Below are 15,867 nucleotides of genomic sequence, written 5' to 3'. Positions count from 1 at the left end.
CAAATACAACTCTGTGTGTTGACAGAGTGATGACAAGAACTTCAGACGTGGCCCTTCCTGGCGACGACAGTTTCCTCCGCGCGAGGTTCATGGGATCAGCATGATGCCAGGCTCCTCAGAAACGCTGCCGGCTGGGTTCAGATTAACCACAACATCAGGGCAGTCACGGAAGATGGCAACTGATGGTAGGCAGTCATTTGTGCACTTACTGTTGAAAAGCAAGAAGCTTATTCTAGCATGCCTAATTGACTTTTAGTGCGTGTCTGTCTTGTACTGGAATGACTGTGTTCACGTAACTAGGATGAACCTCATCTGGGAGACTTGAATCAGGGAATGGAAAAGCACTGACCTAGCCATCCTAGGGTCTGCAAAGGAAACATCCTGAAAGAGAGGAATTCATTTACTGCCTTTCATCTAAGACTGCTTATAATACTTAAGCAAATATTTCAGCTCATTAGCCTCTCTAGCAGGGGTAAGTGTATTTTAGAGAATGAATTTAGAAAGGACTATCAATCACCTTTACTTTCCTATCTGACTTTCAAAGTAACTAGCTTAGCCTTGACCATCAAATAAGTCCAGTTGTTAACAATAACAATCAGATGGGTAGTGTAATTAGCAAATACTGATTTTCAGGTACTAATTGATTTACTGTATACCAACCTTAATTTTCCCAGGATATCTTTTAACCTCCAGAAGATGCACTAACTCAGCAAGGACTGGAAATGTAACAAGCAGATCATAATTAAAAAATAAGTAAAATTTAAAAAACATCGTAAGCTGACAGGGAGAAGGCACAAATCCCATTGCAGCTGTTCCTACAGGTATATGGACAATAAAGCCAAGCATAATTGCCTGAAGTTCTGAGAGTGCCAATATACAGACTGGGCTGTTTCATGTTCATTTCCTCAGAAGAGAATTTAGGTCTATGAATAGACTTGTCTCAAAGTACTGCTTGTAGTGATTACAATTCTTGCATGAACTTGGTATGACAATATTGCCATCTAAATTCTATTAAAGCCATCTAAATTCTATTAAAGCCATCTAAATTCCGTTTCTCACCTTTAAAGCAATACCTTACAGTTTCAGTTACGGATAGATTAATTTACTGATGGCATCACTTACTCCATTGACTCCACCGCTCATGCGCACGCTTTGCTTTTAATCCTGCAGTTTCTGGTAATGGTGGTCATAAGACAAGAATCCATTCCAAGGTAAATTCCATGTACAAATAAAGATAGTATCTCCCCAGACATTTCCATGGCCCACGTTACTGTATCAGCTAAAAGCCTTACAAACACTCATGGATTTCATCTTCTGGCCATGCTGTGACGTAGAAGATAGTATTTCCATTTCACAGATGGGGAACTAAGGCATAAGGGAGATTTAGTGATTTACTTGAGATCTTCCATACAGTTTACTATTGAGCTGGATACTGAATGAAATAGACTTAACGGTAGGTAGCTTTGAAGATCAACATCTTCATCCAGGATTTGGCTTCCTATCTCCCAGTGCTAAGAATACTAGAGTATTTAAACAGCATGACAGGCACATTATTAGGACTTCAAACAAAATAAAGACAAAATGGTGGTTTAAACTGTATTCACTTAAGACAGATTTCAATAGAGCACCAGCCATGAAGAAACTGAATGAGTTCTGAACTAGACCATGCCCAGATGATGTCCCAGAAAGGCTCAGAGCAATTCCCACCCTTCCAGTGGGAAACAGACTGCTTTATTTTCTTTATGATTCTAAAGAGGTTCTGGTTTGTTTCTTTTTTTTTTCTTTGCAATTTGCAGTTGCTTCATCACGACTGCAGAGGTTAGACAGCTCAACAGTTCGCACATATTCATGCTGACAAGGCCTAGCAAAGAAGCCAGCACTGAATTGTTGTGAGTATCCATAAGGGGCCATCATGAAAGCTCTTTATCTAATAACTGTACATCACACCCAGTATTCCTTGGCATTATTCAAGCGGGAGCCACCACGGAGCAGAGGATCAGACTCGCTAAGGTGGCCATTTGATCAAGACAACAGTCTCGAGCTCAGTCCAGGAGATGATGTTATTCTTTTCCCCATCTTGAATATCAGGTTCTCTCTGAAGAAACCACCTTAGCAGACAAAACAGAAGTTTTCAGACAACCCTCTTCAGATAATAGCTCACCACGCATCATATATTTTGTACATTCTCAATCTTGAAGCTAGGATTGGGGAGAAAGCAGTAGACACAGGGAGTGAATTTTCTTTATATGAACTTGAAGTAGTTGTACTAAGAGAATTTTTTCAAGGGAGAGATTTTGCTCAATTTAGAACAACAGGTAGCTGAATAAAGTTAGAACAACACTTCCCCGACACAGAAAATCTTCCAAAGTTATGGGATAGAGAGAGTCTAGCCCTTCTCAAATCACTCAGAATTGGCAAGTGGCAAAGAAAGGATATTCTGAGCCGGATGTAACTTTGGATCAAATGTAGTAGTGGAGTTCAGGCTGCATTTCTTACCATTTCTCTTGAATATGCGCCTCACAAATTGACTTTTCTAAAGTTCTGTGGAAATACACTGTTTTCTGCTACATCACCAGTTTTGCAAGAATTGCTAACCTGATGAGCGCTTTCATTGGTGTGGCACCATTTCATGCTAATATTTTCTCAACAAAATAGTTTTCTTTTCCATTTAGTTGCTATGGGGATTGCAGGGGAGCTGGAAAGAATATTTGGATAACACTAAAACCTCACCACGCATTGAACATGCTTCAATAGCTGTTAAACACTATAGCAAGACATACCAGGATCTGCAAGAAAGGCCTTTTTTTTTTAATCTTTAGCCTGGAGAGTCTTAGGAACATTGAGATTTTACTAACTCTGGGCATGTTCAAGAAATGCTTAGCAACAGCAGATGTTACAAGTGGAAAACATAGATTGCTCAGGATCCCAGGGATAATATGAGCCTTACTTCACAGATCTTCAGGAGACTACAAGAGTATAAAACCTTAATCGTGTAGAAAAGGGAACTTTTTGTTCCACTACTGAAAAATAAGCATAGGAGGTATTTCCACCTCCACCCTCCTTAGTTAAGTTCAGCAACTTGTCCTACAAAGACGATCACAGAGCACATAAACTATGTGAATCTTTTGATGTGTATGCAAGGCATAAAGTGTGGTGTTATGTCAGTAAACTTAATGACAGTAATCTCACTGGGTTAAGTGGGGCTAGAAACTGATAGCAGAGATGCGTATCTTTTTCTCCCATATGCTACAGAATTGCAGTGTTTAAAGCAATAAAATATTACCAAAAAATTAAGTTCTAATACTAAGCTATCTCACGGGCTAACAATAATGGGCCAGGCATGCGGTGATATTTTCCAGTAGGTTTGAGGAGTGCAAAAAAAGGGCAGAAACTGAAAATTGTTATGTTAACAATCAACTTATAATTATCCAAACAGTTTATTTTCACTGTATTAAAAAATTGTTTAAAGTATAGTAATCAACAAACAGAAGTAAAGTATCAAACTCTGGCACCAAATTGTAAATACTAATATATAAGGATGACTGACACTAATATAAAATGGATTATTAATATACTTATGTTATGTTTATGTTATAGCCTATTAATGGCTTTATATTGCAGATCTAAAATTTAAAATCAAGTGCATGACTCCCTTAGATTCTCAAAACTCATGTTTTAGTAAGACATACAAGAGCTTGCTTGCTGCTATAATGTTTTCTGGTGTCGTTGCATCCTAGACCACATTAGGATCAAAGAATCTCACTAATTAACGTTTATCTTTTTCCCTTAGATGTCATCTCCTTCTTCTACTTTACCTGAAGTGCACTATCACTTAGGAAAAAAGAGCATTAAAACTCTCTGCAAGAACAGGGTAACAGGGAAGAGAACACATAAGCTTTATCAGACAGATATGATGTTCCTTTCATGTACTGATTAGTTTAAAACAAGAATTAAAAAATACCTAAATTACTATTAAAAAAATAAAAACAAAACAACTTCCCCTTTCCTCTCAGCATCTCTGTCATCTGAAATTTGGCAGTAGTGCACATCCAAAGCTTTTATCAAAGGAAGCCACTCATTTTTCCATTGTTCCATCTGTTTTATTGTAAAATACTAGACATTTACGTATTTACTGTGTATGTATTTCTTTTAAACTGTGTAAGTCTTATGTAAATGGATATAAATATGATTTTTTTAAAATAAAATCTATGGTACATGGGGTCTCAGTGCAAACATTTGACAAGACAGTGTCAATAATACTGTTTGTATCTTTCCATTCCACCATTTTTACAGTTTTTGGATTGTAACAGTTAAATGAATATGTTTAGCAGAGTTAGAAGCTTCAACATGTTCCTACTGAGAAAATCTGTCAATATTTAAAGCTGAACACCTGCCTCTGATGACGTATAATAGAATGACATAACCTGGAACTGGAGCCAAAATGGACCTCTATAAAGAAAATGGAAATGTCAGATATCTGTAGAGAAGCACCATGATGGCTCAGCTCTTAAAAACAAATAAACCCAGAAGAACTCTTTACAAAAAAAAAAAAAAAAAAAAGGAAAAAAAAAAGCAATTTAATAAAACACAATTTATACAAAAAACCAAAAACTTTCTTCTATGTTACCTGCGGACCAAGAAGAATCTTGCTTTACCAAGAGCCACCTTTTCATTCCAGGATCTTCAGATACCAGCCAGCATTGAAAAATCTAATATTTGCATAGAATCAAATTCTTGTTTCCAGATGTATTCAACAAAGAAAAAGAAAGAAACCCCGCCATTTGTTCATTATAACAGGGCATTAGACAGGCTCCTGTCTAACGTAATGCTTTTAGCCAAGATGGCCTTGCTGAGACTTCACAGAAGTCAGTTTTATCAGAGGAAATAACTGAAAGACAGAGTGCTAAATATACAGTGTACAAAAGTTTAGAAGAGCAACTATACCTGCTGTGGCTTTATTTGGTGGTGTTATTGTTGTTTATTCTTTGTTTAAATGGGAAGTTTCAAAGTAAGACCTACTTAATAGTCATTTACCTATTTGCTATTTTTCTGCTGCTTGATCTTAGCTCAAGACCTGTCTTTTAGTTATTTCTTTTAGCAGTTTAATCTGCAATGTTTGCACGTACATAAACATTTGTTTTTGTCTATTTTCATTTGGCAAAATTCAGTCAATCAGATGGTGAAAGATTTTTCTCCCCCGATGTCAATAAAAAAAAGAATTCAGTGCTATTTGTGTTTATAAGTCTATTAAGCTTGGGATGTAGTAGCATTAAATAGTTGGATGCCAGATACTTCTCACAGCTAAGCACAAGCAGTTTGCCACTAACAGGTATGAGCTATGACCGCTTTCCTGGCCCGAATTTGCCACGAGAGGGAGCACCGAACTTGCTGATGGGTGCGATGTGATGGCTTGGATTAGCACACAACCACATAAATAGAATCATAGAATAGTTAGGGTTATACATACATTCTCTGGTTTAACAGACATCATTGCTTCTTCTTCCCCCATCACCTCCTTCTGGATTATTTTAGTCCAGAGCGTCACAAAGTAAAGCAATGCAAACACCACTGTCAGTGGTTGCAGTATGATTGGAATATAAGCATTTCAGCATTTATAAATAGCTAAAGGGCAGGTGTCAAGAGGATGGGGGACAGACTGTTTTCAGTGGTGCTTTGCAACAGGACAAGGGGCAACAGGTACAACTGGAACACAGAAAGTCCCACCCAAACATAAGGAAAATATTCTTTACTGCAAGGGTGACTGAATACTGGAGCAGGCTGCCTAGAGCGGCTGGGGAGTTTCCTTCCCTGGAGACTGTCAAAAACCACCTGGATGCAATCCTGTTTAATCTGCTGTAGGTTAACCTGCTTTAACAGGGGGAGTGGACTGGCTAATCTCCAGAGGTCTCTTCCAACCCTTACTATTCTGTGATTCTGTGAATAAAATTCCATTCAGAAATGCCAGCTCCCACTTAACACAATTTCTTTTGCAGCCCATGTTGTCAGAGCCCACACTCAAATTCAAGGGGCAGAGGAGAACGAGGTGTGTTAGGGAAAGAATGAGCAAGATATTGCAACCAAAGCTGCAGGTGTCCTGCCTCAGGACTACTGCACTCCTACATTATTTTTTTCACAGTGGAAGAAAACAGACCAGAAGAATTAAAAATATATTTCTAAAAGAATAGTATTGTGATTTCAGTTTTGATCTAACCTAAAATCTGCTAGTACACATACCTGTCTCCCCTATACAAGCTGAAGCTCTACTCTCAACAGAGTGGCTATGATGAATGTCGTCTAGTTGGCTCCACCCTTTCAGTACACTGGGAATAATTGCTACCTGTGTCTTCCCGCCAAGTTTCAGTAACTTCCTGACCATTCAAATCTATCAGTGTCTACTTACCATTTGCTAAATGGGCTTGTTCTTCCTTGATGGCATAAACAGGCTGCTGGGCAGCACCAGAGCACTGCACAAGAACGACTATCCCTTCTCCCTTTCCCCAGCTCAGCACAAAGCTAAAGCTGTAGACAAAGCATTCCGCAATCATACATCCTCAGCAAAAAGCTCCTCTGGAAAACAAAAGCAATGACCATGAAAGAAAACGTGGGTTTTTTTCCACACTGAACTGCTGCCAATAAGGTGGCTTTCTTTGTTTGAGTTGTTTGAATGCTTATGAATGAGACATCTGGCATTTCTGCAATTCTCTACATTACCAGGGTGGTAGCAGGTTGAGTAAATCCGACCACTCTGCCCCTTTCTTTTATCCCAGACTCAATTTTGAAGGAATCCCATCAAAACTGGGAGGGGAAAAAAAAATAAAAAGTCACATCAGGCTTCCTCTGAAAGCACTGAAAAACATTTTTGGCCATGGACACACTTAAGCATGCTCACTGTTCAAGCTTTACAGAAACAATTCAGATGATAGATAATTGTTTCTTATCAAGATTGATATGAGCAAATAGTCCCTCAAAAAGGTAAGTCCCTAAATGTCCATTTATAATGTGTTTTTTTAAAAAATATATATTAATTCTCTCTTCCTTAAAGACAGAACCCAAACTAGAAAACAGGTTTCCTTACAAATGGCGAAAGAGGTGTAGGAACATTAGATGTCACTACGAAAACTATACAAGATCTAGGAAATTCTCCTCTCTGACATTCTATTCTTTACAAGACAGCTTGTGTCAACTAATTGGTTCCCCTCCTGTTTCTACAACTACAACATGACAGCTTCAGCCAGGGTAACTACCCTAAACATACAGATCATCTCAGCTTTTGTTGTACAAAAAAGTAATGGTCATGCACCTGACGAATATGCCACAGTTTCTTTGTGACAAGACCCCTGTAGTTTCTCACTGATCTAAAAAAACACATCAGTGACCATTCCCATGGTCTCTCTCTTGCCCCGTAGCTGCTCAGCACAGGTTGCTAAGTTGCAGCATCACAAAATTGAAAAACACTCCGCAGTCTCTGCAAGGCACTCCATTATTTGGCATGAGCCTCCTATCAAAGCCTCAGTACTTGATTAATCCACCCAGAAGAACATAATATCTTCAACTAACTGCAACACATATAACAAGGATTTCAAGAAAGTTACCAGGACATCTCTGAGGAGAAAAATTACTCCCACATATAAATCATTAACCTGTATAGTTAGCATGTCTACCATAAAGCATCATCAGACTTCACTCAGGCTTTAAATGCTTTTATTCCCTGTTCAGATTGTGATTTTCAACTAAATGAAACAGCTTAGCAGGGTGGATATCTTATTATGCAGTTATTTGACACAAAACAAATACAGCACAGACTGAAATTAGGCTGTTCTATTACATGACTGTATGACCTGCTTCAACACAGTTGGCTCAGCTGCTTGCAGTTTCTAGTGAAAAAATACATGGCCTTATAATTTATTTCCTATGGCACTGGTGAGGCTCATCAACTCTACAAAAAAGATCACAAGCACAAGGCAACATTGGGATCCGGCTCATGTTGAGTAGCACTTATCTATTGTCTTCTTTTAGGGCCTACATCAATCTTTTTGGTTTCTCTTACCACTCAGCAGTACTAGCATACTCACTTCTACACTTCCATCCAATAGGGGATAACAGGATTTCTGGACTCTTGGAGGACACAATGCCACAGCAAAATACATCTAGACTTAGCATAGCCTGAGTATAGAATCTCTCTCATCTGAATTTGTGGTTGCTTACTGTTTCTTCCTCTGCAAAGCACTGGTGAATTTGAGCAATTTCTCTGCTTTCAAACCTTCTTCTGAATACATATAGAGGAGGAATTTTACACTTACTGTTAAGACCCTGCAGCTTGAGAAGAAATGCACTTAAGAGAGCCTGTCCTCCATCACCTGGTTTGCCAAGAACCCTGCAAATATTTCAAATATTTTGAAACAGCCTATAAAGTCAAGAATGGGCATCTACTATCTGTATTTGCTTAAATTCGTTGTTCTATTTATGTCAGTAAGCCTGAAACGTCTAATTATGTCAACAAAAGCGTATTCCAGTTATACTTATCATAAGTGATACAAACCACCACAACAAACTTAGCAGAAAATGCAAAGGCTAAATGCCTGCTTTTATTTAAAATACATGTGGGGTTTTTTTATATTTAATATTACTATAGAAAAAACCCCAAGATTTTCACAGATTAGAAAGCCAGAAGTCATCATACCACAAAAAAAAAAGAGGCATTTCAGAAAGTTATTGAGTGAAAAAATAGAGGAATCTAATATACAGCACAAAGATATAGGAAAAAAAAAATAAAAACAAATCATGGCTCAAGAAAACTAATTTAAAAATTTTAAAATTTATAAAAATGTACAAGACAAAGGCTTTTAACATACAAGTGAGACAATTTATGTCTGTAATAGCTTTCCAATTAGAATTCTTATTTATCTCTGTCCTCAGTTCATGACTGTTTAGTTCATAAGCTGTTTTAACCAAACCCAACTTATAGTATAAGTTACTGCTTATACTATACAATAATGGATGGAAATATAAGGTTACATGACATTATATGAGATAATCCAGTCACTCCTCCACTTTAAGGCTATATAAATCTATGAATTCTATTGGCAATTCTTAACAGTCTTAATATCCACCATATAATGACAACATCCAGAGACTTTAGGATGCTTCACTGGCTGTGACAATATGATAAAGAAAATACTAACATGTCTGAAGTAAAAAAAAATTCTAAAATTGTTAATGGTTTTTAAAACGTGGTATTCCCTAATAGAAAGTGTCTTTGCGTACTTCAGGAACTGACAAGTTTGTTATTAACCTATCATCCAATTTTGTTTTTCTTTAGCACTTCTTCAATGTGTTTAAACACACTAGCATCTTCAATGGTTGGCGTTATCTGAAAAGAAAGAATATACAGAAGCATGTGATAGCAGATTGCTGTTCTTCAACAGTACAACAGAATTTCATTCAGAAAATGTTTTAAAATTAGCCTTTGAAAGCAATCAAGAAAAAGCTATCTGGAAAGCTCTGCAACACAAAAATTCTTTTGGGTAAGATGCAGTAGAAATAAAATATAATGTACTACCTGATGTCATGGACCAGTTGCAGAACGGTGTGGAGAATTGAAAATGTGATCTTGTGTCTTTGGATGTACATGTGTGCCTAATTCATTAAAGCACACATGTGCAACTTACCTTATATGGCTTTCCACTGACAAGTGCAGAAAGAGCTGAACGCGGTATCTTGCCAGAGCGTGTTTTTGGTAGCTGCTTCACAAACACCCCCTTCTGGAAAGCCGCTACTGGACCAATGTTATTTCTAACTCGATCAACAATCTCTTCCAAAATCTTCTCCTTTTCTGTCTTTACACCTAGTGAAGAAGTTCGTATCCTTTAACCTTTATGGGACTTTTGCAAGTCTTAGCAACATCAGTAGCGGTGTGCTCTCACCTTCTCTCAGCACACACAGTGCAAATGGAACGTGTCCTTTCAAAGGATCCTCCCGGCCCACAACAGCACAGTCTGCCACAGCGTGATGGAAGAGAATACACTAAGGGACAGAAAAAAAACCCTAAACTGAATTAATAATAACTGAACATCTCAGCATTAAAAAAACAAAAAAAAATCGATAGACACGGACATAAAAAATAGATACATTTCTTATATTTTGACAGCAAAAAGTATTTAGTCAATATGCCTCAGGATTCCAATTACACATGTTGCAGGTGCACATATGCGTATACCTCTACATACATTCATGTGCAGTTTTCAAACAAACATAAATATGGCAGCACAAGACACAAATATAGAACAAAGTGAAGGTGATTTCTTTACAGGTTTGGGAGAGTATCACATCTTTGGTTTTCTTAGTGAGATCTTTGCTGGAATAAATACCATTACTCTAAAATTAGGAATAACATGGAGTAAGGACCAAAATCACAGAAGCACTCCTACTACAGGACTATAAAGTCATATTCATTCATTCTTTCTGTCTCATTCTGTATTTTTCATTCCTTGCTGCACAAAGCATAGTTTCAGTCAAAGCCAAATAGAGGCCCAACCTCATCTTGCAGCCAGCCTAGTCCTCTCCTTCCTACTACACATTTACCAATTACATAAGTGATGGACAGTAGCACTAATATCTCAACCTCTCTTTTAAAGTAAAAAGAGAGAGAATTCTCTTTTCTTACCCATCAGCTAGCTGAGGTGGTTGCTCCCTGGAAAAATGTCACCAGGATGTCTCAGTACACACTGAGAAGCGTGGCACTAAGCTTGGGACAAAATTGGACTTAAGATACGAGTCATCTTCCAAAGTAATTAGCTCTTTTCTTGTAGTTATCAATGTTCCTTAGGGCATCTTGCTGTTAACAGTGCTTTCAACACATCCTCTGTGCTCAGTCACAAAAAGGACCTAATGTAGCCCTACACAAAGGCCACACGGAGGTCACGTAACGTGACTGCGTATTCACTTATTTGTGCTTACCAGGACTATATGTTTGCCAGTAACATATCTTCACATACTATGTTGTCAAAATCAAAGGCAGTAGGATGATTCAAAGGAAGACTAAAAGAAGTTTTAAGAATAAAGGTCACTTAGGTTTTTTCTTTTTGAGTAGGAACTCCACATTTGCAATGGCTACTGATACAGTGACAGGAGCATTAGGAAGATGGTAAAGGTACAGACAGGAGGAAAAAAAAAATGAATGAGGAAAAAGCTGATTCACTGCAGTTCCAATTAACAAAAGGGAGGTTCTTTCATGACCTGGTTGTGAAACTGGTGGTGGTAGGAACAATTCAAAAGGTGTCCCATAACCCACCCTAAATGCAGGTTTCACCAACCTTAAGATTTGTAGTGAAACCAGGAAGGAGAAACTGGCTCTCTGTGCCATGGCCACTACAACACATACGAAGTAGGTTTTAGCAAAACAAATCTGCACAAAGTGTTTCTCACACAGTTTCTTTGACAGAAGCTATACTCACTTCACAAACTATGACCTCAGAATGTCCTATGCTACAAAAAAAAAAAAAACAACATAAAACAACATGAATGGACATACTTAGGTTAACATTAGAAGCATACTCTATTAAAGCACAAAAGCATGAACATTTACACACATCTTGAAACTGTAGATTTTCAACAGTAATGAAAAGGGATGTGCACAAGCAGTATCTAGAACTGCTAGTGCAACAGCCCGACTGGGCTGTTAGTTCTGACTGGGCTCAACCCAGAACTAGAAGGGTAGAAGAGTCTCTGCAAAAATGCTGAAACTAAATATACACAAATGCATTTGAATTCTGATGCAATCTACTTTGCCTAGAAGTCATTGTATCCAAACTGACAAACCATACAAGAATGAATCTTATGTAACTCCAGATCTCCAAGTTATTTCGATGCATCACATTCACCTATAAGCTACAGTCACTTCTAGCCCAGAGCCTCAATAAAGCATTCTATCTCCTGCTATAAATACCCATTCTTTCCTGCTCTGACTTCTTGACCCTGACCACTGTAATTTGATTGCTACAGGAAAAACTGCCATGAATTATGGTAAAGACAAGTAGTAAGGTCTACAACCAGAGGAACTGTACTTTCCGCAAAAATAAAGGAAAAAGATCTGCAGTAATCTGATACTACCACCCATACTATAACCTATCAGGCATCAACAAGACAGCTTTATAATGGAGATTAAAGTGTTGCCAGCTTGTTTTGTAGTAGCTCATTTGTGTCATTATGGTCTGTTACTTGCTGATATAAATCTTTTGCTAAGTTGGAAATTTGCAGTCATTGTAATATTTTAATTCGCTCTATGCAAAACCCTACCAACATGCCTTTCACTTTGGGACAGCTAATTGCAAACGACTAGAAGTGTAAATGCTAATTTAAAAATTACTGAACATTGTAAAATAGCTGTAAAGAACAGAATGGGTACTAGACATTTAAAAATTGTTTAAAAGTAAGAAAAATCTCAAGAAAGTGAAATGACATTCCTGGAATGATCACTAACCACAACATGTATGTCTGGGCTGGTAGCAGACAGAAACCCCACCATTAGGAAGGAAAGTTCTCACGTTAAATTCCTTCATTTCAAGTCTGCTGCCTTCGACAGGCAAGACTGAAATAGTTAAGGCAAGCAAGGACACTATAGACATACAGACAAAAGAGATGGACAGATCAACACAAGCCGAAGTTACCCTGTAATGGGTAACATTCACCAACTGGCAAGATAAACAGTAATACCTACTGTGCTGCAGTGAAGATAGAGTCCCAGTGATACTGACAGATAAAGAGACACGGAAATGAAATGTTTGGAAGATAATGAAGCTGAAATTCTTAGTCAAAGCACTAAGGAAAAGCTTGTAAATCTTGTAATGCAGGTATACTGCAAACACAGATCATATACTTGCTCAACAAGGTGACTCTCTAAACTAGATGGCAATTCAATGAAACTGATTCTATATTTACTATCTATCAGAAGAGTTAATTGTGGCCTTGTTAATGCTTTCCCATTTAACTAACAATTTGCTGTGCATGCATTAACAACATTTCTGGATTTTAGCTTTGTTCAAAAGGCTTCTAGAATATTGTAATGGTGAAACATATTTTGTTTCTAGGGGAAAGATCTAACTAGCAGGGAGAAAAATTGAGTCAGTCTGAGACAAAGAAACAATGCTCAGCTCAGCCCGTTATAGAGCAGTAAGTGGTGGGGATGAGATTCCCTGCTGCACTTTAATAGAGCAATACACAAAAATGACTTCAAAGGGAAAGAGTTTTAAGCTGACTGCAAGCAACCTTTACAGCTTCACAGACCCACATCAGGACAACAACTGGTTCAGCTCCTTGGCTGACTGATACGTCAAGGGCTGCCTCTGTTTTCCTGAATTTGTTCACTTCTGCATAATCACAATTTCTTGTCGTCTAAGTTTCCTAGCCTTTTAAAAAATAGCCACTAGGCTAATAGACATTATAAAGCAAAAAATGACTAATAGAATAGGTTGTGATTCAATGAACACTTAAATTCAGTTCATAAAGTGTATTTTTTCCCTTGCATATGCCCAGCATACTTTTTCCTACACTTCCTGAATAAGCATTGATATGTCATCAGGGAAATTTGTAACTGGCAATCAGTCACAGCAGTTCCAGAGAGGTGAGTGAACAATGACGGGATATTCAAATACTACTATGAACTGCACCATTTTCAAGTTTCTGAGTTACATGGGTATTACCTTAATGACTTTCAATTTAACAGCAGGGCTTTTTTTACAGAAATTTTCATTGTTCATTTACCACTGCTCATAAAGTACAAGACAAAACAGCTCTCAAGAAACTGAAGGAAACTCTTCAAATCAAGAAAAATCACTGAATTTGAGTCCATGTGAGCTAAAACCTGTATTTTAGGAATAGAGGTTTCTATTCTTAAGAAACTACAGTAGCTGGTGAAACTACTTGGCACACTGGGCCTATATTATCTTAATATATTCCCAAATAAATATGTTTCCAGTTCTTACAGGAATAATTCCTATGCTATCATAGTACCCCTTAACTCCACCTTCAAATACCAAATCCTGCCAATTTCATCAATCTCATGGTACAAACTGTATATTGTTGACTAAATGGAAAGTACTTTAATAGGAATGATCTGAAACAAGATTTTTATTAAAAGTACCAATATAAATGCAATTTAAAAAAAAAAACACACAGGAAAAAAAAACAGAAAGAAAATGGGAAATGTTGTGAGACTTTCAGTCTCTGTTTTTCTTTATTCATCTTTCACTCTTGTATTTTAACGTTAGGCAATGCTCACCTCTTCAATTGCGCCTGCTGAAATTCTGTGTCCAGCAACATTGATCACATCATCAGCTCGAGACAGGACATATAAATAGCCATCCTCATCCATATAACCTGCATCCATAGTATCGTAATACCCCTAGACAGAAAACCAAAATGAATTCGGAAATCATACTAAGAACTTTCATCTATTTTCTGTGAAATCAAAAAACAAAATCAATTTTTTTAAAATGAAATACAGTTTCAGTGCCTGGGAGATTTAATTCTCCCATACTTTCACCATTCTTATGCCACAATACACCATGTAGCTCCCTTTCAACAAAGACTACAAAACCTTTTATTAACGCAGAAAGGAGACAATACATAAATAGGACCCACTTTGTTTTCTTTGACTCCTGACAGCTTTGAGAAGGATGCTGCCTGAATCTACATAAGGAGAATAGAATTGTTACAATGCAATGACAGCTGTCAAATTGCCCTTTCAGATATTCCTGTTTGCTAGATCCAAACATACATCATCACCATGATGCAAGTGCACACAAAAAATAATTTGCCTGTTCAATTCACTCATTTATTTTTTTTGAGTCAAACTTTCACGTAGGATCTATCTATCTATTTCTATATGGAAAGAAGGAAGCAAGTCTTTCCTATGACAAGGAGACATGTGACAAGGAGACATAACTAATTCAGTAAGCAGCCTCCAATGTATTTACATGTACAGTGGAACAAGCATATGTTTCCGACTCATACTTGAAATGACTACATCAACAGCAGTAGTATATTTGAAGCTATGCTAGTCTACAGTTGCGAGGCTTCTATCTTTTATTAGATGAACTGACATAAACCAGCTTTCACATTCAGAAGCTTGATGTTTACTACTTCTGTTTCAGATCTTAAAAAGTGTGACAAAAGCTTAAAATATATATGAAGAAAGTTTTACCTTGATGTGTTTTTAATTCTATAACACATACATCAAAGATCTCATTAAAATAAAATACAATTATTTTGTATTTTATCCAGTTTCAATCCACTGCCATTAAATTCTGTGGAATTACCAAAAGCTTACATAATTTATTTTGGTATTCTTACTGGAAACTTTTGGAAATACAACTTCTGGAATGTTTCCTGATTTTCCCAAAGACTTGAGAATGCTCCAGGAGGCAAAGGTAACCTTAAATTAAAAAGAGCAGAGTGAAGTTGTTAGAAACACAGATAAAATGAGTACAACTCATGCTTTCCATTCATACTTCATATTCACATAAATAATCATTGGTTACACAATCAGAAACCATTTCTGTTTAATATGCTGATAATCAATCCAAAAGACCATATATTTGCTGTGATCACATGCACATAGCTCTGAACTGTATCCAGGCCATACCTCTTATACAGTATAAGCATCTCTGGCGTTCAGTAAAATCATGACTGGTCTAGTAAACACTGTATACGCTACTACAGATATGTTATCAGCATTCAGCTTTCAATATCTGCAAGGGGGAAGTATCTGTCAGAAGTGTGTGCATATATGCTGTGACACAGAACATTATTATAGGTATCTCTTTCTCTAACACATACACACACGTGTAGACACATTAATTATCAGATGCG

At 37.2% G+C, this 15,867-nt stretch overlaps 2 protein-coding genes across 16 annotated transcripts in view; one reads left to right on the top strand and one right to left on the bottom strand.

Annotated features, from left to right (window-relative positions):
- The window catches only part of PPFIA2 (PTPRF interacting protein alpha 2), a 321,457-nt gene extending 315,067 nt beyond the window's left edge, over positions 1-6,390 (top strand). For 5 of the 10 annotated variants that reach the window (XM_054080066.1, XM_054080047.1, XM_054080040.1 and 2 more), the window contains 3 exons: positions 26-185; positions 1,797-1,889; positions 3,791-6,390. In XM_054080066.1, the coding sequence (XP_053936041.1) occupies positions 26-185; positions 1,797-1,855 (219 nt within the window). In that variant the 3' untranslated portion in view covers positions 1,856-1,889; positions 3,791-6,390. The other 5 variants (XM_054080013.1, XM_054080061.1, XM_054080053.1 and 2 more) reach the window with 3 other exon arrangements.
- A 10-nt stretch (positions 6,391-6,400) lies between these two features.
- Positions 6,401-15,867, bottom strand: part of ACSS3 (acyl-CoA synthetase short chain family member 3) — a 136,532-nt gene continuing 127,065 nt past the window's right edge. For 5 of the 6 annotated variants that reach the window (XM_054080114.1, XM_054080125.1, XM_054080105.1 and 2 more), the window contains 5 exons: positions 15,349-15,430; positions 14,276-14,398; positions 9,924-10,023; positions 9,669-9,844; positions 6,401-9,370 (listed from right to left, as the gene is read on the bottom strand). In XM_054080114.1, coding sequence (XP_053936089.1) covers positions 9,296-9,370; positions 9,669-9,844; positions 9,924-10,023; positions 14,276-14,398; positions 15,349-15,430 — 556 coding nt within the window. In that variant the 3' untranslated portion in view covers positions 6,401-9,295. Of the gene's footprint in view, positions 9,371-9,668; positions 9,845-9,923; positions 10,024-10,100; positions 11,485-14,275; positions 14,399-15,348; positions 15,431-15,867 lie in introns of those variants that run through there. The other variant, XM_054080094.1, reaches the window with a different exon arrangement.

This window comes from Cuculus canorus, chromosome 1, assembly GCF_017976375.1.
Source record: "Cuculus canorus isolate bCucCan1 chromosome 1, bCucCan1.pri, whole genome shotgun sequence".
Lineage (NCBI taxonomy): Eukaryota > Metazoa > Chordata > Aves > Cuculiformes > Cuculidae > Cuculus > Cuculus canorus.
The sequence above is the reverse complement of the archived record's forward strand: the minus strand, read 5'-3'. Positions and strand labels throughout refer to the sequence as shown.